At 41.9% G+C, this 23,743-nt stretch overlaps 1 protein-coding gene across 2 annotated transcripts; it reads right to left on the bottom strand.

Moving 5' to 3' along the window:
- Positions 1-2,802: 2,802 nt before the first annotated feature.
- On the bottom strand, positions 2,803-13,899 carry zdhhc7 (zinc finger DHHC-type palmitoyltransferase 7). Of its 2 annotated transcripts, XM_056413059.1 has the most exons (8): positions 13,711-13,899; positions 11,779-11,859; positions 7,415-7,765; positions 6,241-6,365; positions 5,955-6,051; positions 4,427-4,508; positions 3,413-3,543; positions 2,803-3,094 (listed from the first exon to the last, which is right to left on the bottom strand). In XM_056413059.1, exons 3-8 carry the CDS (start codon positions 7,757-7,759, stop codon positions 2,921-2,923), a joined length of 954 nt encoding a protein of 317 aa, XP_056269034.1. In that variant the 5' UTR covers positions 7,760-7,765; positions 11,779-11,859; positions 13,711-13,899; the 3' UTR covers positions 2,803-2,920. The 2 variants fall into 2 exon arrangements, with proteins under 2 accessions (XP_056269034.1, XP_056269036.1); XM_056413061.1 differs by lacking the exon at positions 11,779-11,859.
- Positions 13,900-23,743: the final 9,844 nt, after the last annotated feature.

Here is a 23,743-nt window from a genome sequence, read left to right as displayed (position 1 = left end):
TTAATCATTTTTTTAGAGACATCAAACATTGAATGGGGTCAAATGACCCCAAAGGTAATACGAGGGTTAAAATGTCACAAAGCAGAAGGTGGAGGAAATACAATTATCGGTAAAAAAAGAGAGAAAATAAATCATTATTCATTGATTCTTTTGCTGAGCATGACTGTAAAACGACATAACCCTGTGACAGAATCCCAATTTAAGACATTATGATTACAGCATCCGAGTTAGGCCATAAACGGGACCGTCCTATCGGGGGATACTTGTATACACCAACCGTACCCAAACTAAACCAATCGACATCCAATATGCATACAGTCATCACAGAGATATTTGTCAACCCATAAATAACACTGAAGTTCTGCTTTGTCCTTTAAATACCACGAAACAGTGTCTGAGCCGCCGTGACTTCAAGTTCCACTTCAGACATTAGCGTTTTCTCTCAAGTATCTTTTTGTGTTTATTAAACTAGTCCTCTCATTGGCTAAGGATGTCATTTTGCCAGCAATACCTGTAACTATATCTGATAATAGCAACATATTTACCTTCGCATTGAAAAAGCGGAAGGTTATATTTTGATCGCCGTGTATTTATATGCGTGTTCCTCGCATAACTCAAAGAGTATTAAACCGAATCGCATGCAATTTGGTGGGATGATTGGTTATTATCCGGGGACCATTTGATTAGATTTTGGGATCGATCAGGTCAAGGTCAAGGTCATGAAAAGGTCAAAATCTTCTTTTTACCATAGCGCTGTCAATTTGTATCCAATTGGCATGCAACTAATGCCAACATATTCATAGTTCAATGCCCAATCTTGTGATATGCGAAGGTATGCGCTCTACCGAGTGCCCGTTCTAGTTTTACATCTGGAATACTAACCAGAATGACTTTCTATCGCTTTCTGATAAGTCTTACTCAAGTCTGTCTTCCATATGATTTATATGAAGATGCAGCGTTCTCCCTTTCCTCTTGCACCTCACTAATCAAACCACGGTGTATTGAGCGTGTTAGGATGCGGGACTTGAAGGATGGAATATGCTGAATATAGAGAAAGTATTTAGGACAAAGAGGGAAAATGATATTCTCCCAATTTGAAAACGAAATGAGAGGCCAGCATTAATAATAAAAAACCTGATATTCGGTAGCTTTCAGTGCCGTGTCCCTCAGTCCAATAACAGATACATTTTACATTCCAATGACAGCATGTTTCTTCAAACATTAAAGCCTTAGAGCATCAGATTTCATCATTTAGTGTAAACAGTCGAGTTCCTTCTCCTGGCAACCACAGATGACAACAAATAGAATATCGTCTAACGCACCATTCATATGAGACTTAAGAGAATCTAGATATGACAATACCAGCTAATCAATCAGAAATTGACTTTTCAAATGGGGTAAAAATCAGGAGTAGTCACAGGATAAAAACACAAATATGGCAATAAAGACAAAAACTTTCTAAATCAACTCACTTGACTGACAGGTTTTTAGAGGCGTGGATAAGGAAAAGTATCTGCTACCGTTTTTCCACTCGATGTTACAGGCCTGACATTTCTGAAGGGAAGTAGTAAAAGGCCTCGCCAGCGTCTGCTGTGCTCCCCAAGACTTTGTTCAGTATTAAAAACTCGTACGATGAGCCCGGGAACCTCGGCTTCTCTCGGCAACGGAGCCCCTCCTCAACGTCTACAGGCGGACTGCACGAAGGAGCTCGGCTCTATAGATCCGGAGCTCCGAAAGGAGGTCGTGCATGCAGAGCGACCGCGTCTGAAACTCGGCTCTGAAGTCTTTTGCACGAGCTCGACCGCACACAGGAGTGAGAGTTCAGTTCTCCATACAGAGAAACACTGCACGAGTAAAACGAGTCAAACTTAATCACATTCGGTCTTTTTTTTTTGAAGCCAAAGTTGTTCAACCTGAATCACTTAACGAAAAACACAGGGAGGCATATCATTGGTATCGGAAAGGGGGGGGGGGGCGGGGGGTCAGTCACTGATCATTTGTAGAGTATGACGCATGGAGCATGTAGGAGTGGTGCAATGGCGACATCATGGACACACATATGTACATCTTATACAAAACCGTTTCCGTTTATCCAAATGAAGATTCAGCATAGCAGTCGTCGTCTCCAGTGAGACATTATGGGTCAACTATTGAAGAGTGTTTTTTTTTTTTAGAAAGGACAATTCATTTCTACTGGCCTGAGTAGGTTAAAGAATAAACAATTGCAGCCACATGAAGGAAATCATGACAGAGGAGGATGAGCAGATAAGAAACGCCACTCGGTCCTCTTGAATGAGAACGAGGCTCGTGTTCCTTCATCGGAAGAGAATGAAAGCCTCATTTCCTGGCCGAGATGCCGACTGATTGAGCCGCTAGACATGCAAATCGAGGCGGCACATCCAGGCTTCTATCGAGTGCCACGTACGTTTCTTTGTTTGGGTCCAACAGAACAAGTTTCAAGCATCCCCCCCCCTCCTCCCCCCACATATATATCCACTCGCCTGGTCCAGTGATGATGATGAAAGATACGTTGCTGATTGAAACGCTATTCTTGCATTTTATGTGCACAGCAAAGAGAACAAAAAAAAACGTCTGGAGTTGTGAACTTGAAGAGGTCGAGTTCAAGCAGCCCGAGGAATAAGACTCACTTGAGTTACACACTGCATGCGTCACCTAAAACCACACAAGCTAAACAGTTGGTCGGAAATACTTGTGTAGACCTCAAGGACTCGGGTCTCCATCAACATGGGAGAATACAAACGGTCAGAAGTGGTTGACTGGGGTCCCACTGGAGCAGCCCGCCCCCCCCAGCGAGCAGACGTCCAACCTCGCGCCGTCCGAGGAGGACGCACAAGAACTCTTGTTTTTTAGGAGATGGTCAAAGTGTCGGCGAGCTGCAGCAGCTCCGCCCGCCCCGCTCTCAGATGGAGAACTCTGACCCGCCGCGGGTCAACAGCAACAGGCGCCGCAGACGCAGGCCCGTGAATGGATTGCACCACAGCAGGGAGGGCGAACCCCCAAACACAGCTCTCATGCCATCCCATCTCACGCGGCGCTCCCATGTGGGCTTCTCGTTTTTAAGACGTTCAATCTCCTGCAAGACATTGAAACCCCTCTGTAAATAAAAGATTCCTCATTAAGTTACTTTGGCTCATTCGCCTGATAGAGACACAATACATTAGCATTGGGGAAAAGCTGAGGGGGTCATATTGCTACTTTATTTCCTCATCTGGGAAAATCAGGAATTAAATAAAACTCATAAACACATGATGTATACTGGAAGAGCCAAACACATTTATCAAGACTTGTCATCCTTATCCTAGGTGTTACACACACACACACACACACACACACACACACACACACACACACACACACACACACACACACACACACACACACAGATACTGACCGTCTCGTCGTTGCAGATGGAGTGGATCTGTGTACCGAACATTATAGCTGTGAAAGTGAGGAAGAGGATGGCTTCGAGGCAGAGGAAGATCAGCAGCAGCACAGACACTCCTGGAGAGAAGGCGCTGCACTCTAGTGACAGCGGGAGAGGAAGAAAACTTATTTTTAAATTTGCACGAAACAACTGAAATGTCAAATTAAATAGACTAAATTACCAATGTGTATAAATCGATATACGAATAGATGTGCACACAGGAAGTGTAATATATCCTCCCAGAACGGTTACCTGAATCTAACAAGCTGGAAAACTAAATCTATACCCCCCCAAAAACGTATCATATTGTACGAGGCACTAGAAGCTGTTGTACGAAGAATGAAATAATATCTTCATTTTCTGGTTCAGTCCTCCAGAGGCCCACAGGGGAGCCGGACAAGGTCAACGGCAGGATCAGCCGTTCTCTCCAACATGATAACTTTATCTTTCCCTTTGTCTGTCGGTCTCTCTTCACATCGCTAATGCTGCGCTCACACCAGAAGCGGCGACAATATTTCGAGAATGACGAGAATAGAGCGAAGCGAAGGATTCGCCTCGTTCGCCAAAGTGTGGCGAAAAATTCGCCCGACGCCGAGTTGCGAAAAGCCAGTCGGCGTGGAGGCGGCAGTCATTCAGACGATGTCACAGAGCCGTGTGAGCCCGCCGGTGACGTGATGAACCTAAACACGAGGGCGCTGGATGTTTGTGGGATTTCCACGACAAGTATAAAGCAGAAATAGTGTTTATTTCTTCCGTGGTGGATGGCGGGAATGATAACCGTTTCCACGGAGTAAAGCCACAGAGATAAGCCCCGCCCCCTCCAAGGTGCGAATAAACCACAAATAGTCGGGCGAGTAAACGTGAACGTTTGTTGTGAGCAGTCTAAATCACCCTCTTGTATAAACATCTGTATTTCTGACTCATCTGACATTCTCCGTTTGCCTTTTTGACTCAGATACTCGTCACGGTTGACGGCCTTACCGTTCCACTGGACTTTAATACAGGTGAAGAAGTGCATCCCACTGAGGCCCAGGGAATGGGCAGAAATCAAAGAGATGTACATCTGCAGAGAGAGAGAGAGAGAGAGAGAGAGAGAGGAGAGAGAGATGAGAAAATGTGACGGAGAAGACAAACAAGAGAGGCTTTAAATCCACTCTTTTCCCACGAGGTTGGTTTGCAGACACGGTCATTGTAGGCTAGTTTATTTCACATTAGTAATAAAACTCTAAAAATATTTAGACCTGCAGATAAACACAAAACAATGTGTGGTGCTTGTTCGCTCTAGTTTTTCTTTTACTACCAACCTCCATCTCATACCTGCAAACTCATGAGGGGTGAAAAAGGTGACAACGGGGTGGGGCTCCTCTGCTCTGACTAAGTCAGTGGCCACAAACCCTTCTAATAAGAATATAATAGATGTGTATATATATATATATATTAATAGAATAGTTACAACACCTTGAAAGATGATGGTGAACCCGGTAAGATGGCCGCCACACCTTGAAATATTCAGTAATATGTATTTTGCATGGGCCCAGGTGTGAATAGGAGCGAGGCCCAATCAGAGAAATCTCTACGGCCGACTTCTGCATGGTTCACTTTTTACCAACTTTTTCAACACTTAACAAATGGCAGTATTATTAGTATTAATACAGCCAGATATTAATGAAACTACATGGAGCCTTCATAGCATTGATGTTACACTATGAGGCCTTTAGTCTGTATCTGACCAGATGATACACAGTTCAACAGGATGAGCAGCTGGAGAGTTACATAACTTTACAGACTGTCTGCCTGGAGACAAAGAATTGAAACATTTCACTTCTGGAATCATCTTTTTCTTCTTTTTTTTTTTAAAGCTGAAGACTTTAAGTCTCAAAAGCTCCGCCACGTGACGCCACTCGCTGTGAGCGCTGCGCAGCGCATTGCGTGCAGACCGCTTGACACGGAGCAGCGCGTGCGCTCTGATTGCTCTTTTAATGAAGTATTGATACTAAAAATATGCTTAATCACATCGTGTTTAACGTACGGGTACTTTGTTAGTATCGATACACCGTGCAGCGTGACAGCAGCAGATGTAGCGGGCTGACATTCAAGCTAACCTAAACCCCCTAAACGCTTCACTTGGATGACCTATTTTGATTTCAAAATGGTGAATTTCACTGAAAGGTGACAAATTTGCAGGTATGCTGTCTGTAAAATAAACATTTAATCTCACATGTGTCCTTGTCCTCTGGCAAGTGTGACAGCTTCTGTCACTGGGAACCTCATCAAGAAATAAAATGTTGAACAACGTGTGGGAAAGTACCCGCTAGTCTCGTCTGAGACAAATAACTGACGTCATTGCAAAATTAAAAATAGAGTCATCATGACGAATGTTAAGCTCTTTAGCATCATGAACAGTAAGTGATATAAAGTAATGACTGTAAACGGTGGGTTTCCCATCCTTACCACAGTCCTTGTTCAAATTAAAAAACACCACACCCACGAGTACTTTTCATGTACTTACAGTGAAAAGTACAAAGAATCTCTGATTCTTTTCTCCCACGCAGTTGTTGACCCACGGACAGTGGTGATCCATCTTCCGGATACATCTTTTACAAATACTGCAGCCAGGAAAGAGAAGACGTTGATGCACGACTCACCGACTCGGTTAATGTCATCAACTATACGCATATACAGATGCTTTTAAAAGCACAGCGAGGATGCTACAAGGCAGGAGGGGGGGGGGGGGTGTAAAGGAGCAGGTCACAATCTAATTTGGTGATAAATTGGCAACAACAATGAAGACTGACCTGCAGTGGTGTGCTCTCTCAGGCTTGATGCTGCAGCACTTTGGGCACTTGTAGATGACCTCACCGGGCTTCAGGTGTAAGCTCTCCATGTACTCCTTGGTTGCGTTACCCTTAGGAACCGCACCCTAAGGGGGGGGGGGAGACAGTCAGTTACAAATGTCGGAATAAGTGCATTATGTCATTTTATGGCTCAGAGAACTCCAGCTGTGTGTCTTTGTGTTTGCAGCAATTTCACAATCCTTTATACGTTTGTAGAGTTTCACACACTGCTGCACTATTATGTTGGCCTTTTTAATAGAGTGATTGAATTGGGCTGAATTCACAAAGTGCAGAATAAGACCTGTGGAACTTACTTTTGAGCTTAAAAGAGACCAAGTACAGGAAAAGATGAACAGGAATGAGACAAAACAGACGTAGCTACAGGGCAAAAAGGACGTCTGCACACTGTCAGGCTCCAAATAAATAGTTTATTTCTCTCTTTCCGTTTTCAAGTCAACGTTTTGATTCTCTGGAAAATGGTGCTTGCCATCACATGCACACACTGCAGAGGCCAAAAGGCATCGCAAATTATAAAAAATGCTTCGTATAAATACATAGGATTAAGAGAATCTATGGAACTAAGTCCATTGAACTTGAGCTGGAGAAGAATCACTTTTGCTAATTGAATTATTTAACAGAAATTTAAATACTTATTGTGAGGTCCCCAGAACAAAAAAAATCCAAAAGTTATTCGCAGTTGTTCAGATGCGTGGACAATAAACATTAAGGGCCGGATTTTTATTATCTCAGACAGGATGAAGCCTGGGGAAAGGTCATGAGTTTGGTCATGTGTGTGACTGTCTGGACACCCGTGAGTCGTGACTTAGTGAGTGTGCGCCTCGTTGTCTGACCACGGCAAAACTCGACTGCGGCAAAAGCGGCATCATATTTTGGGGTGCCCCGTTATGGCTGCAGGCTCGATGACTGACAGTTTCTCTCAACACCTTTTCACACCTGGAGAAGATGTTGTAGTGTGTATTAGTTTTGTAGACATACAATCGTTTTCTTGCTCACGACTACATTTTCTCTTCCTCTGCTGCACTTTTAAAACTCTACTCTCCTCCTCTCACCTTTCCTCCTTTCCTACATACGCACCCTCAACCTCGCCCACTCTCATTTCACTTCACGGCCTTACCGGGTCGGTCATCATGGTGCGCACATGTGAGGCCAGCGCGAGCACGGCCAGGGAGTTGAAGGTGGCGCCGTTCAGCAGCGAGTACCAGAAGTTCTTGCTGGGCAGCAGCATCACAAAGTTCACCACGAATTCAGCGTAGAGCACCAGGAACCAGGTGATGCCCGCGCACACCATCCCACAGCTGTCCTGGATGAACCACATGGTGGGGCTCCCCGCCATGTGGCCGGCGTGGGGACCTCCGACCATCGCCCCGGCCGCCAGGCTCCCCGTCTCGACGTCTGCGCCCGCCGACAGCAGCGGGTGGTGCTGCTCCAGATCTCGCAGCCGGTGGTTTGAAGACTGCATCCTGCCCTACGGTTCGGGGAAACATTAGAAGAAGCAAGATTAAAAGAGAGCAGGGTTCTGACACATTTTGACCGATGGATTTCCAGGACTTTTCCATGACTTTAAACCAAATGTCCACGACCAAACTGAAATCTAGGTATAAACATGAAAAATTTAGAAAATGTTGCGTATCGAGAGTGAACGCCGGCTTATATTTTGAGCGTCTTTCTTTAAAAAAATATATTAATGATTTCAAACTCGGCGTCAATGAACATGTGATTATAACACATTTCCATGACTTTTCCAAAACTTTGATGATTTAAGTTTTTTTTATTACTTTTCCAAGCCTGGAAATGACCATTTAAAAATTCCATGACTTTTCCAGGTTTTCCATGACCGTACGAACCCTGAAAGAGGATACTGTCTCGGTCTTCTCGTGATACAAAAAAAACAAGACGTATAAAGTGTCGATGGTAGTTATTTCATAAATAAATAAACTTTTGCAATGCATTTTGGTGAAATACACAAATGAGAAGCAGCATTTTAGTCTGAAACATGAGGGGGATTCAAAGAGAGAAAGAGAAGATGAACAGAAGAGATGTGGTAGGAATACGAGGATGGACACTTATCACAATCATAAAAACATGAAAACGAATAATATATAAGACTCAGTGAAAATAGTTTTTTTTAGACACGACAACACTGATATACAAACTGCACAAGTAGGAAATAGCATGTATCGAGTGCACTGCGTCTCTCAGGGGATTTTAAACCGATGATTCTCAAATTGCGGTCTGTGGTAATCCGTCAGGGGGTCAGAGAAATAATTTGCTATAAATTATAACATTGTGCTGCATCCTTGGGTCGTGCATATGTCTACGGATGGGGACATACCTAGACGGGCATACCGTGTACATTTCTCCCACTCACATTGGCTTTGGGCCAATATAAACGTGGATATGATTACATGGCACACAGCAATAGGCTAATTATTTTAAATGGGAAGTACTTAGTGAAAGTCAGCATTAAATGTCTGGATTTATGCCAGTATTACTACTTTCCATTTTCTAAAGCATCAACAATGTCAAGTTGAATCCAATTTGAATTTTTAATAAAATTACATTTATAAAAGTGGTATTTATATGACTTAAATATAGATGTTTTTGTCACTATGAAGCAGGTCTGAAGTATTTAGGCTTGTTTTTAACCCCTGTAAGGTGTTCCTGCTCTATACAGGACGAAGAACCGACTAAATCATGAAACATTACCCGTCATTCATGAAATAAACAAATCACAGAGGCAGTTCAAAGCATCGGGAGTCTGTTGGGGAAATAAATAAAGACAAAGCTACGTCTTAGTGACTGAATCTGTTAAACAGTTTCAGTATATTTGTGACCTCGCAGACAACGCATCTCTTCAGGGTAGCACCCACAGTCTCCCCATCAGGACCTGAATGAAACCGGTTCAGACCGGCCTGACCTTCACCATCCAATCCTGTAATTAATTGTTTATCACCGTGTATAAACCCAGAGACAGACCTCTGAGTCGACCCTGATTGAAGGACGGCCCTGCTCACCACATGATGGGGCAACTTACGCTGTTACCTCTCTTATTTGTAGAGTTTGACACGAAACCTGTAGATTATTCAACTCTGCTTCTTCTTGCAAGAATACATGACCTGATTATTGATTTCACACTCGGTGTCGAGTAGATTTTCTATTAGAGTCCTTTCAGAAAAAGCCGACGGGTCAACTTTTGGGATATTTGGTCCTGGGGTTTAGCACAAGAGAAACCACCAGGAGTCATCACGCGAGACTCTCGCCGTGTTTAATTTAAACTGGCCGGGATCTTTTTTTGCTATCCTTAAATCACACCGCAAGTAAATGTATCAGGGTTCTTACACATGTTGACCAATGGATTTCAAGGACTTTTCCAGGACTTTAAACCAAATTTCCACAACCAAACTGAAATCTCGGTATAAACATGAAAAATGGAGTAAATGTTGCGTATTGAGAGCGAACACCGGCTTATATTTTTAGCGTCTTTCATTAAAAAAAACATATTAATTATTTCAAACTCGGCGTAAATGATTATCTGATAACAAATTTCCATGACTTTTCCAAAACTTTTATGATTTAAGTTTTTTCCATGACTTTTCCAGGCTTGGAAATGACCGTTTAAAAATTCCATGACTTTTCCAGGTGTTCCATAAGCGTACGAACCCTGTGTATGAGCAAAGGGTGAATCGACCTCAGACTCAATCGTCAAGCTCAGGGACCTTTAAGCCGTGCAGCCATTATCCCAACAGACCCGAGTCATTGTTTCTTCCTCTGTATTCATGTTAAGGTCACAAGAGAACATCCACGACCCACTCGTGAGACGATGTCTGCAGCTATAAGACACATCGATAGCTGACCTGATCCCTTTGAGGAAACTGATCCTGCAGCTGAGGAACATGTGACGAATACACCTAATAACTAGAACGGGCACTCGGTAGAGCGCATACCTTCGCATATCACAAGATTGGGCGTTGAATTATGAACATTTTGGCATTAGTTGCATGCCAATTGGATAAAAATTGACCGTGCTATGGTAAAAAGAAGATCTTGACCTTTACATGACCTTGACCCGATCGATCCCAAAATCTAATCAAATGGTCCCCGGATAATAACCAATCATCCCACCAAATTTCATGCGATTCGGTTTAATACTTTTTTAGTTATGCGAGTAACACGCATACAAATAAATAAATAAATACACGTCGATCAAAACAGAACCTTCCGCATTTTCAATGCGAAGGTAACAATCTATAGACTCAGTACCTCCTGCTAGCAGATTTCATTGTGACTGTGAGATAATGTATATCAATTAAATACTAAACATACTTCTCTGGGAATAGATTTTTCTGGTGTAAAAAGAAAACTCCCATTGCAACTTACCTTCTAGCTGCGGGTCAAACTCGTCTCTCTCTGGCCAAACTACACACGTGAAATGGAAAGTCACATTCTGGTGGCTACTGATACGAATGTCGTAGATAAGAGTGTAACTAACGCTCTACGATCAAATAATAAAATATAAATAGAGACTGTATTGATGTAGCCATGAGATGCCGCTCTCACTTTGAAGTCTGACGCTCTTTGACCGTCAGCAGCACATGTACAGAACTCTAAAAAAAGACAAGCTGCATCAGGATCTGAGCGTCAGCTAAGAAAATGGTCGAGGGATTGATTCATCTGGCTCCTACGTTTGCTTTGCGGGATTAAAAATGAAATAAAAAGTTAACATCTTCCTAAAGAAGACAGAAAACACTCCCAGTTTAAGTTGTGTAGATTAGATATAGGTCCAAAGAAGCCCGCCAGCTGGTTGTCCAGCTGTCAGCCCTTCCCACTGGTCAGCCCTCTTCTCCTGGACACACACAACCAACAGTAACCCGTGTCATCCAGCTCAGATCACTCTGCAGGATCACACTGTTGCAGAGGCACCGCCGAGTACAGCGAGGGCTGGCGTCGGCTGCCAACGACAAGTTCATGAAACAATAGCCAAAAATATTCCTCAAAGAAATGGGTTTTTCGATTTTGCTAAGCGAGTTTGTGTTTCACAGCCAGCCTGATGTCAATGCTGCTGAAAATACGAAAAATACCTCGATATATACCACCTTCGGGTGAGAAACTGAATGAATCCCAACAAGTATTATAGCTAGTGATATTACAATTTACATGGACAAACAATAGTTGACCTGTTGTCTCTATGGCTTTCGCTGTAAACAAACATTAAACCTACGATATCAACAACCAAATAAAAAACACATCGCATGGTCCGGCTGAAAACTCAATACAATACTGTCACACAGCTAAAGTAAACATTTTTGGATCATCATTCAAATTAAATTGTACAGTGCTCTAGCATTCAGTTTTATCTGAATCAGCTTCATGGGTTTGTATTCAAACAACAAAAGTAAATACTTTCAGTCCGGTTGCTAATGTCTTATTAAGCAGTTTAGTCGTAGCTACATACTAAGTAATAAAACTGAGTCAACCTACCTAATATGTTTTCTCCTCACAATAACATGCTGTGGTGTGTACCTCCTGGAGCAGCAGTGAGGATGAAGTACATGTGTAGGCCTGAAACAAACAAACACACACACACACACACACACACACACACACACACACACACACACACACACACACACACACACACACACACACACACACACACACACACACACACACACACACACACACACACACACACACACACACACACACACACAAGTAGAAAATATATAGTAAATTATTAATACTATTTTTTTTATGTCTGTGAACTTCCTCCCCAACTAATTGTGTTATGATTTTGCAAGTGTTCCCTTTTGACTCCCAGGAAGCACCCATCCGTAAGGCTATTCACAGCAATGTGGTGACATTGTGACATTGAATGCTGGGTCCTCAGTTGATCCAGTTTCAGTCAGATCGTGTTCTCACTAAAACTAAGAAAGCACTGAACACCAGTAAAATCAGCTGCTCTTGCTCTCTTCAGTAAAATCAAGAATCAATTTAAAATTCTTGATGCTCCATCAGCCTTGATTGGCCTTGCTCCCATTGCTCTCCACATCTTAAGGAGCTATAGCCTACACATTGACTACTACTTGAGCAAACTAGATCTAAGACCCAGAGCTGGTTAGTTTATAGAGTCCTTAAAGGTCACTTATCAGTTCAGCTCCTCAGCTCTCTTCCACCAACCACAACACCAGAGTCAGTCAGGCAGACAGACTCGTTTAGCTTTAAGAGTAGAGAGTAGAGTTTCCTTGACAGAGTTGAAGTAGAAATAAATGCTGCTATAGGCTTATAGCTTTTCGGTATGCTTATAGCGGCTTAAGGACGTATCGAGCTACTTAGTCTCTCTCCCTTTTCTCTCTTTCATTTTCTCAATCACATCAATCTAACTTCATCTCTCTTTCTCACGCTCCCGCTTCTTCTTACTTTCCTCCCCAAACCTCGGGAATGACGGGGGGCGCATGACTATCTGCCTGATGATGGCCTGCATCGTGGAATTCTGCTCATCATGACGCACTCTGTCCTGCTGATGACTACGCCACTCCTCTCCTCCTCCCGCCCGCTGCCTGCCTGATGGATCTGCCTGTCTCCATCGTGGAGCTACTATGATGAAACTATCATACACATCTGTCATATTCATTGAATTTATTTTTAATCTTGTCCTTCTGTACACAACACACATTCTATGCATCTTGTCCATCTAGGAGAGGATCCTCCTCTGTGTCTCTCTCTCAGGTTTTTCCTTTTTTTTTTTCTGAAGGGTTATTTTTTTTTTTCTGTTTTTCTGGTCCGTGAGGTTTTGGGGCAGATGTGTATATGTGTACAGATTGTAAAGCAGAGACAAATAATTAATTGTGAAATTGGGCTATACAAATAAACTGAATTGAATTGAATTGTAATTATGTTCTGCTTGTCGTGTGTTGACTGATCATAAATCAGTTTTTTTTTTAACTACCTCAAAGGAGCCGAGGTCCAAACCACCAAAACCATAACCATGTTTTCTTAATAACTACCACAACAGTGACTGTACTGAGATGTCAGCGACCTGTTTACATCCATTTAATCGCGTGAGTGGACACGTGGTTAGTTTAAAGACCTCGAGTCCCGGACAGATAAGACTTGATTTAAATCAGACAAACCACCAACAGACCGACGTTAGGAAACGAGGTGTGACTTTAGAGAGCCTTCAGATCTCCGCAGCAACACATGAAAAGGTCGTGACTGAACAGGCACGCGCGCACACACACTGGCTCGCGCACGCACGCACGCACACATAGTTTGCTAGCTTGCCACTTCAGGACTGGATGGTAAATCTCGCTTGCTAACGAGCCACTAACAGAAGCTAACACAGCTAGCATGCTATTTGCGAGCGACGAGGGCAAAAAGCAGAGCCCCCCGCGTGACAGCTGAATGACATACCTTAATATTTATAATTTCTTTTGTCGGGAGAACCGTCTTAATACATGTTGAAGCCTCGTTGGGGCTAAACTCCAGTTATATGCAGCCGTACCCGCGAGCAGCGGTAACACATCGCTCTCACAACGGGCTGACAGCGCCCAGTAACGACGGAGCTTCCGGGGTCCGCCTCGGGTTTCTCCGTTGCCGTTCGGGAATGTCCGGAATAATAATTGTTAGTTAACAAAACAGCGCCACCTCGTGGATTGAGATATAGTTGCAACTACAAAACTGAGTCGGTTGTCCTAACGCGGGTGCTATTTGCTAAATACAGTAACATTACAGACGCTCCAAGTAAACTTAATAATAAAAATAATAATAATAATAATAATACATTACATTTCTATAGCGCTTTTCAGAATACTCAAAGACGCTTACTTGCATTACTTTTGACTTCAATGATTATACCTGCGTCTTGGTATTTATCTTATTGCTTTTATTGTTTGGTGTATTTGTTTTTATATGGACTCACTCTCTGAAGAAATAAAGTTGAATATACTGCAGTTTAAAGTTCTATCTATCATGATTGTGATAACTCATACCATGTAAAGGTGCAGCTGTTATTTGTTGCATACCTGCCCCAAGTCTTTCCCTCTCCAGGGGACGAGTTGGCCGTGTTTAGGAGTTCCTCAAAGTGCTCTTTCCGCCGCTCTGCAGCCCCCCACCCCGCTGAGAACAGCCCGGGTAGGCCCGCCGGATGGTTTCCCAGAACCTCCTTGAGGCCAACCGAAATTCCTTCTCCATGGCTTTCTCAAACTCATCCCAGCATGCACGACCACTGCAGGTACAGCCCTTCTGGTCTGCCGGTATACCTGTCACCGACTTGAGGAGACCCCTGAGACAACCAGCCATTGATTCAAATAAATGTTCATGATCAACCTGCACAGTGAACATCAAGTCTGCATTAATTTCAGTCGCTGCTAAGGTAGCGTGGATACTTTTCAAGGGAATCTGCTCTTGAACTGCTCAAGCAATTTCAACCTTGATCAGGATGAGCAGGTATAGAAAATTGATAAATACGTTACAGTTATTTTGCTCGTCTGATCTGAACACAGTCTCTCTCAAAAGACCGACCTCACTGGTTCCTGAAGTAACCACAGCCTTGAACTTCAGCCAACACCTGTGCATTTAGTTACACGTCTCATTCAGTTAGTGATGTCACAGCAGGTATTTTGTGATTGACAGCTGAAGAGAAACCCTCACATCACTCTGACTTTGTTTTTTATGGGAATTATTGATAAAAAAATCCTTGAGAGTTATAAATGTAATTAAAAACGGATTAATATGTAAGATGTATGTGGCAGTATATATAAATATATTTTGTTTTTTTATCTTGTTTATTGTTGGTTTTTTGTTGTTTTATTTTTTTCTTTATTTTATATTAATTTACTGATTTATTTTTTATTTCAATTTAGGATAGGAATTTATAAGCATTTTTTTTGCTTCTACCGATACCTTTTCAGTCTCTCTCTTTTGTATTTTTTTTATAGGATAATATTGTATTGTATTTGATTTGATTGACTGAATAAAAATAAATAAAAATAAAAATAGGGTCAGCTAGGGAAAGGGACCCACTGGTATCAGCTTGTCTTCAGCAGGGAGCAGCATGACTTTCCCCCAGCTCGTCTTTACTGTCACATGTGTTTCCCAAGAGTGGATTATAAAGCCAAGACAAAGCAGCTTGGCCCTTCTCTGCCCCGTGTGTGCAGCTGCACAGTGAAAGCTCAGCACTTCTGCCCTCTCCCCGTTCTGGTTCAGAGCCAATATCAGCTGTCTATTTTAGAGGGAGAGGGCGGGGAAAGAAAAAAGAAAAAAAAGCAATCCTCTAAAGCAGCTTAAAAGCTGAATGAGTGGGACTGAGGCCGTTTCCATTTCCAGAACTGCTTCTCTCACTCTCTCCATTATGGCGAGATGAGTGTCTGACCGAGTGCTAAAAAAAAGAGCAGTCACATACGGCTGCATGTAAACCATCTTCTGCATCCCCCCTGAAGGCCCGCCCCCACCTGGTGTACATTCCCGAAAACATCTCCTTCTCAGATGTACCAGAACATGCATTATGGAGAACAGCCTTCAAGACACAAGAGGGGCATTTGATTTTAACTCTTGATGTAATCAGAAGTCTTGTATCCAATTAAATAATGAATGCTAAAGTGCTCATGTAACAAACTAAATCTCCCGCGTGCATTATTGTTTTTTTTTGGTGCAGTACCCCCCTCACCCCACCCCTCTGATGGCATGCTGGCGTTTGGAGTGAAATCAAGTGAAGCAAAGTGGAGAGCAGAGTGGTTCGGAGCAGGTCTGACTGTAGCCGGTCCATGGGGTTATTATGGGCTGTGTGTAGCTGCAGGAGTAAAAAGGGGAAAAGAAGAAATGGGGCTGTGCTTACATCAGAGGGGATGAGAGAGAAACAAATATCTTTTTTAAAAGGTGATTATCACAGAAATCTGTCTGCCAGTGGTCTAGGAACAAAGCCCCAGCGGACATATTCATATGCGATGGTTGTTTAAAGAATCTGTTTGCATAGCCTCACATATGATAGCATCAAACCAATTCATTTCGATAGGATGTATAATCTACATTTGCCATTGTCTATTGTATTACATTCAGATTTATTTAGGATATTTACAAAGAGAAAATACATGAGTTTATTTGTACTTAAAACATTTCCAACATTTATTTTTAGTGCAATGTTAAGGGGAAATACACGATGAGACTGTTGAGGTAAAATGACAAACTATAGGAAGAAAAATAATCTTGAATAAATTAACTTTAAACCCCAGTGTTTTCTTATCGCAGTACTTCCACATGTTCGCATGTATCAATTCAAATGTGGTTATCTTTGTATGGAGCCAGTGTGATGTTTCTAGTCTTCATGCTAAGGCTGAGCTGAACTACCCACTTGATGGACGCCACTTTATATTTACCACACTTGGAAGATTCATTGATCTTCTTGAACTCTCAGCGAGAAACCAAATGATCGTATATTTCTGAAAACTCTTGACAATTGCACAGCTTGCACTTTTTCTCCTCCCAAATACCCAATTGTGTTTCATGCTATAAGACAACACCAGGCCTGAGCTCCTATGAGAGATGTCAGACATACGATGTGAGGCAAATAAAAAGAGAAAGAAGAAAATTCTTCATCAACTCTGAAAAAAGAGAAACACCTCAAGAGGATTTCCCTTGGTGCTTGTGAATTAAATGCAAAATTGCACTTTTTAAAATGTTTTGAATGTTTATGCTACCGAGAGATTCCTGAGGTCAAGATTCTTCGTGATTACAAATTCTCCTCGTAACCTAAGAAATACATGTCATTACCTTCGCATTGAAAATGCGGAAGGTTATGTTTTGATCGCCGTGTATTTATTTATTTATTTGTATGCGTGTTATTCGCATAACACAAAAAGTATTAAACCGAATCGCATGAAATTCGGTGGGATGATTGGTTATTATCCGGGGACCATTTGATTAGATTTTGGGATTGATCGGGTCAAAGGTCAAGGTCATGAAAGGTCAAAATCTTCTTTTTACCATAGCGCTGTCAATTTCTATCCAATTGGCATGCAACTAATGCCAAAATGTTCATAATGCAATGCCCAATCTTGTGATATGCGAAGGTATGCGCTCTACCGAGTGCCCATTCTAGTTGTTCATGTATTTAACAGTCCTGAAGTTATCAAACATTTGGTAGCGAGCAATCTGCATTCACCTTTTGGGGGTCAGGGTTTCAGACGGCGTCACACACATTTCAGCAGGCGATTGGCTTCAGTTATTTCCGTTTGCTACTTCAGCCATGAACTACTGACTGCATGAAGGAATTTAAAAATGAAGTTTGACTAACAGCATTTTATCTGCATGTGGCAAAAAAAAGAGAGCAAGAGAAGGAGAAGGGAGAAGAAAAGAAAAGGGTTGTGTGCAGTGTACAGTATCATGTTGATATGCACTCATGGATGCTACATTTACAGTATTATATAGAATAATCTAACTTAATATCGCTAATCTATACAACACATCTAATTAAATGAGAACACAAATGGGTGAATGTGTTATTTGACAACTCCTAGATTAGGCTGTGTGACCCTTTTGGGTTATTCAATTCAATTTATTTTATATAGGTCAATTAGGTTAGGTCAATTAAATCATGGGTCACTTCAGGAAAAGAACAACTCAACAGATTGAGGATGAAGACGATCCTCTGTAATCGTCTTCTTTTTGTTACCTTCGCATTGAAAATGCGGAAGGTTATGTTTTGATCGCCGTGTATTTATTTATTTATTTATTTGTATGCGTGTTACTCGCATAAGTAAAAAAGTATTAAACCGAATCGCATGAAATTTGGTGGGATGATTGGTTATTATGCGGGGACCATTTGATTAGATTTTGGGATCGATCGGGTTAAAGGTCAAGGTCATGAAAAGGTCAACATTTTCTTGAATCGCATGAAATATGGTGGGATGATTGGTTATTATCCGGGGACCATTTGATTAGATTTTGGGATCAATCGGGTCAAAGGTCAAGGTCAAGGTCATGGATAGGTCAACATCTTCTTTTTACCATAGCACGGTCAATTTTTATCCAATTGGCATGCAACTAATGCCAACATGTTCATAATTCAATGCCCAATCTTGTGATATGCGAAGGTATGCACTCTACCGAGTGCCCATTCTAGCTTGTAAATGCATTACAGCATCTCGTATTGACTGCTCATTCATATTCCACTCTGCGGATCTCGTCGGGCTGACGGCACACTGACATCATGTCGATGCTGGAAACTTCCCCCCCCCCCCCCCAAAATTGTATGCATGCAAAATCTCCTGTAGGAAGACAAACGTGAACAGGAAGTGGCAGAGTGACAGTACATCAGAGCAGAAATACCACAAAGTCTCGAATGACGTTGGGAGCGTTTTCCACAGTTGACATGAGGAATGACACAAAGACATGCAGCGATGGAATGGCCTCCTAACCTGCACAGGCTTATCTCTGATGCGCCCGCCTCGCCACGCCCACACAAAGCCGACCTAGAAGCCTTTTAGAGAGGATTTTCCGAGGCTTCTGGGGCAATCTGTTGGCTTTTCTAAAACCACAAGAGTGAAACGGACACCGGCTCCAAGATCCTTTGCTCTCCAGGCCTTCAGCTCTGCTGGTATGCTTGGTGCAAGTACACTGGTGTACAGTGAGCTTTACACAAACAACAGCCCAAGCGTGTTAAAGGTCAATAATGTACCTTTTCGCTGGATCGCTGGACATCCTGGCAAACTCTGCACTTTACTTTACTCAGCACTTTACTTTATTTCCCCCCTGTATATTTAGGATTAGTATTAGTTTTTAGTTTTTAGTATTTAGTTTTGTGTTTTATATTTATTTTCATTGATGCTCTGATGTGCACCGCTGCTGCGATTTTTGAAATTTCCCCACTGTGGGACGAATAAAGGAATATCATATCATATCATTTCTTATTCACGATAGAAAGCTCTTAGATTATGTTTTTTGACTGTCATATTATCTGTAGACTTGTGCATTAGATTGCATTGAGGCTTCGAGAGGACAATCAAGTAGCTTCTTCACACGGCAGATGATGGATATTTGTTGTGACACGTTTTTATGAGAGAGTGACAAGCGTCAGAAAGTGTCTGATGTGATAGAAGTGTCAAGAGGCGGATTCAAACCTGCATGTATGTTTAGCCAGAGGTTATACGACAAACATATCGCATTTCATTTTCTCATCCCCCGGTTTCGCCGAAGTTTACCTTGATGTGATGGGATTAGAGGGCTAAGCCTTTGACTGAGCTGATGCCGTGCATCCTTTGGGCTCATCTCGGTTTAGCATGGAAAGGACTCTATGCGGGAGCACTGGTCAAGGAAATAGGATCAATTTAAAAACACACGACGACTCATTGGCCGCCCCGTGCTGCCTCTAAACAGAATGAGAACGTATCATTTTGAAGGAGAATGTCGACGTTTCTGAGAAATACACACAGAATGAGAAGATTGACACCACCCCCACGTCTTTTCCTTACACACATGTATGTATATATATATATATATATATATATATATATATGAACAGACATATTTATATATATATATATATGAACAGACATATATATATAATGAACAGACATATATATATATAAATAAATTTAAAAAATATACATATATAATGAACAATAAACAGACATATATATGTATATACTGTATATATATATATATATATATATATATATATATATATACACTACCGTTCAAAAGTTTGGGATCACTTAGAAATGACTTTATTTTTCAAAGAAAAGCACTTTTTTTCAATAAAGATAACATTAAATTAATCAGAAATACACTCTCTACATTGTTAATGTGGTAAATGACTATTCTAGGTGGAAACGTCTGGTTTCTAATGAAATATCTCCAGAGGTGTATAGAGGCCCATTTCCATCAACTATCACTCCAGTGTTCTAATGGTACATTGTGTTTGCTAATCGCCTTAGAAGACTAATATCTGATTAGAAAACCCGTGCAATTATGCTAGCACAGCTGAAAACAGTTATGCTGGTGATATAAGCGATACAACTGGCCTTCCTTTGAGCTTGAAGTTTGTAGAACAAAATGAATACTTCAAATATGAATCATTATTTCTAACCTTGTCAATGTCTTGACTATATGTTCTATTCATTTGATAAATAAAAGTGTGATTTTTCATGGAAGACACAAAATTGTCTGGGTGATCCCAAACTTTTGAACGGTAGTGTATGATTTCTGTTTTTTTCTAAACAGATTGGTGGTATCAATCGTCTCATCGAACTCTTCCATAAAATCAGCTTGCTCCACATGCACACACACACACACACACACACACACACACACACACATTGTGAGAGTGCTGCATCACATCATCACATTTGCCAAGATCAATACAAAGTTTATACGAGGGCTTTCAAGGTAACCTTAGCTTTTGTTCTCATGTGGAGTGGTGATATGAGCCTTATTGTGTATGTATGTGTGTGTGTGTGTGTGTGTGTGTGTGTGTGTATGTGTGTGTGTGTGTGTTTTGGAGCGGGCTGATTTTATGGAAGAGTTTGATGAGACGACTGATAACACCAATCTGTCTAGAAAATATAACAGAAATCATATCTATATAATGAACAGACATGAGGGCGGTGTGTGTGTGTGTATGTGTGTGGGTGTGCGTGGGTGGGTGTGTGAGTGTGTGTGTGTGTCACGGTTGAGCAGAGGTCCTCTCCGGACCTTCGTGGAGTTGAGGCGTGACTCACGGCTCACCCCGCTGCCGCATGCTGCGCCGTGTGATAGACCACACAGCGGATGAGGTCCATCAATAATTCAACAAAGATAGACTTCCTCTTTCTCTGGTTCTCACTCGCCCCCCCCCCTCTCTCTCCCTCTCTCTCTCTCCCTCTCTCTCCCACTCTCTCCTGTCGATGCTCGGCCTCTGTTTATAACTGACTGCATCTCCCTCAAAAGCTCCGTCTCTGGGCTCCCTCATCCGCCTGGATCCCAAACCACTTTAAAAAGGCAGTAAAACGCGCTTTCGAATCTAAACCCGATGCCCAAGATGTCTTTTAGCTTTTAAGGGATTTCTTATCTTCAAATTATCTTTGCATGAGTTTCTAGAACAGTTTAGCTCCACGCCTTCCTTTTTGTAATAGTTGTTTTCATCCTGTCACACCATCTCGTCAATCCAACTCCCCTCACCTGCCTCTGGTCACCTCGTTAGTCCCTCATTCCCTTCACCTGGTCCTCACGCCCTTCTCACCTGCAGCCCATCCCCTCATTAGTACCTCACTAATTAGCTCCCTCACTTCCACTTGTCCTCTGCCAGTTTGTCTTGTGTTTTCGTGCCAAGTTCTCCAGTGTTATCAGAGTATATTCCTGACCTGCCTGCCCTAACTGCCCTGACCTCTGATTCTCTGCCCCGCCCCTTTTTGGACTTGTTTGCTTCTTCGACTGATCTCCCGGTTTTGACCCAGCCCGTTTCCAACCAAAGACAGTAATCTTTGTTACTCCTGTCTGAGTCGTGCTTTTGGGTCCACTCTAATAGCGTCGTGACAGTTTCTAATCCTATTCCAGACACTTCATCTCAATTGTGGGTAGGGATACATACTATGTCATAACCTGGAGTAAAAAGCTGGATTTTAGATGATATTATGACCACACAGGAGCTCAGTGGTTAGTGGTTCTGCTTAAAAGGGTCTAATACTCCTCTGAGAGGGGTTTCTGGATCTCCCCTGAGTTCACGGTTTATTTTAGTTTTTTCCTCTGCACCAGCAGACACGTTTAGACAAATCAAATAAACATTTTATGAAATACCAAAATGGATACAATCGTCTTCAAACATTTAGTGGAAGCATCCCATTTTGGTGACTGCGCTATAGTCAAAGGTTAGTGTGGGCCTCCTATAGAAAGCCTATACTTGAATGTGAGAGGAAATGGATCTTTACACTGGGATTATCAAGACAGCTGACAGAGGTTATTCACGAGTTTTCTAATGTGTTTGCTCGGAGCCTTATTGGGGAAATCATCTTTATGTCCGTCCCCTGTTGACCATAATCTCACAGCAAGTGTAGTAAGTGCAAGCAGGCTCTATTTTTTTTGGGACTAAACCATTGATTACATATGATGGAGATGCGTGAGAGACAGACGACAGCCTCCATTAACAGATACATTTCAGGGCATTATACATGTCATCCCAGGACCGTCAGGAACCTGCTCATCTGGATTATAGTGTTTGCAGATCATTTTATCGCATCGTTTGAAAACCGCCCAGAGACCAAGTTGTTTATCATCTCTGCTGGTTTTCGTTTTTTTCATCTTAAACTCTTGAACCTGGGGGCGTTATTGCTCACCTTTTAATTCCAGGCTTGATGTTTCTCAGCCCAAGCATGCCATATATTTAGATTTTTTAGTTTACTGTCATTTTTTTCAGCTCAGTCATTTTTTGAGTGATATTATATACTATGAAACTATGATCTGCTCTGTGTATGGGGCTCTCATGTAAACATAAACAAGCAAACAGCACTTGGCAAGGCAACACAAATCAACGGTTTTAGCTCCAACACAAACACATCCGGCCCCCTTTTCAAATATTATAAGTAAATAAGTAAAGTTTATTTATATTGCACTTATCACAGACAAAGTGTCACAAAGTGCAGCACAGTAGTCAATTAAAACAATTTGGCAATAATAGGGGCCAAAACATGTCAACAGTTAATAGAGCAAAGTACAAAAGATGATGCAATAAACAACACAATAAAACAAATGTGAAAAATAAATGAACAAAAAAGATAAAAAAGCAGGCCATAGAATATTTAATGTAACCAATTGCCACAGTAAACAGGTATGTTTTGAGATGGAGTTTAAATGGTGCTCTTAACCCTCCTGTTACCTTTCGGGTCAATTTGACCCCATTCAATGTTTAATGTCGGTGTTCTTTCGGGTCAATTTGACCCCAGGCTGTTTTTCACTGTGTCAAACATATAAGAAATATCAACTTTTTAAATATTTTTAAAGGGCTATTTAGGTAGTCAACAAACAAACATAAAGTACCTCACACTTAAACTTGGAAAACAATATTAATTCTAATAATTTTCTGGAGATTTTAATTGCTCGGGTCAAATTGACCCCAAGGGTAAAATATGTCAGGAAATATAAAGGTAACAGGACGGTCAAACATTGAATGGGGTCAAATTGACCCGAAGGTAACAGGAGGGTTGAATCAGCCAACGTTTAGGGGTGCAGGCAGAGCGTTCAGCAGCTTTGGTGCTACTGCCTCAAGATCTCCGTCACCACGAGTTCTAAGGCGATATACAGTGGGTACGGAAAGTATTCAGACCCCTTTAGAAGGGTGCTTCTACTCAATACTGAGCAAAGGGTCTGAATACTTATGACCATGTGATATTTCAGTTTTTCTTTTTTAATAAATGTGCACACATTTCTACATTTCTGTTTTTTTCTGTCAAGATGGGGTGCTGTGGTGTGGTGTGAGACC

The sequence above is a fragment of the Pseudoliparis swirei genome, chromosome 4 (assembly GCF_029220125.1).
Source record: "Pseudoliparis swirei isolate HS2019 ecotype Mariana Trench chromosome 4, NWPU_hadal_v1, whole genome shotgun sequence".
Classification (NCBI taxonomy): Eukaryota; Metazoa; Chordata; class Actinopteri; order Perciformes; family Liparidae; genus Pseudoliparis; species Pseudoliparis swirei.
Note: the sequence above shows the minus strand (reverse complement) of the source record. Positions and strands in the feature narration are given on the sequence as shown.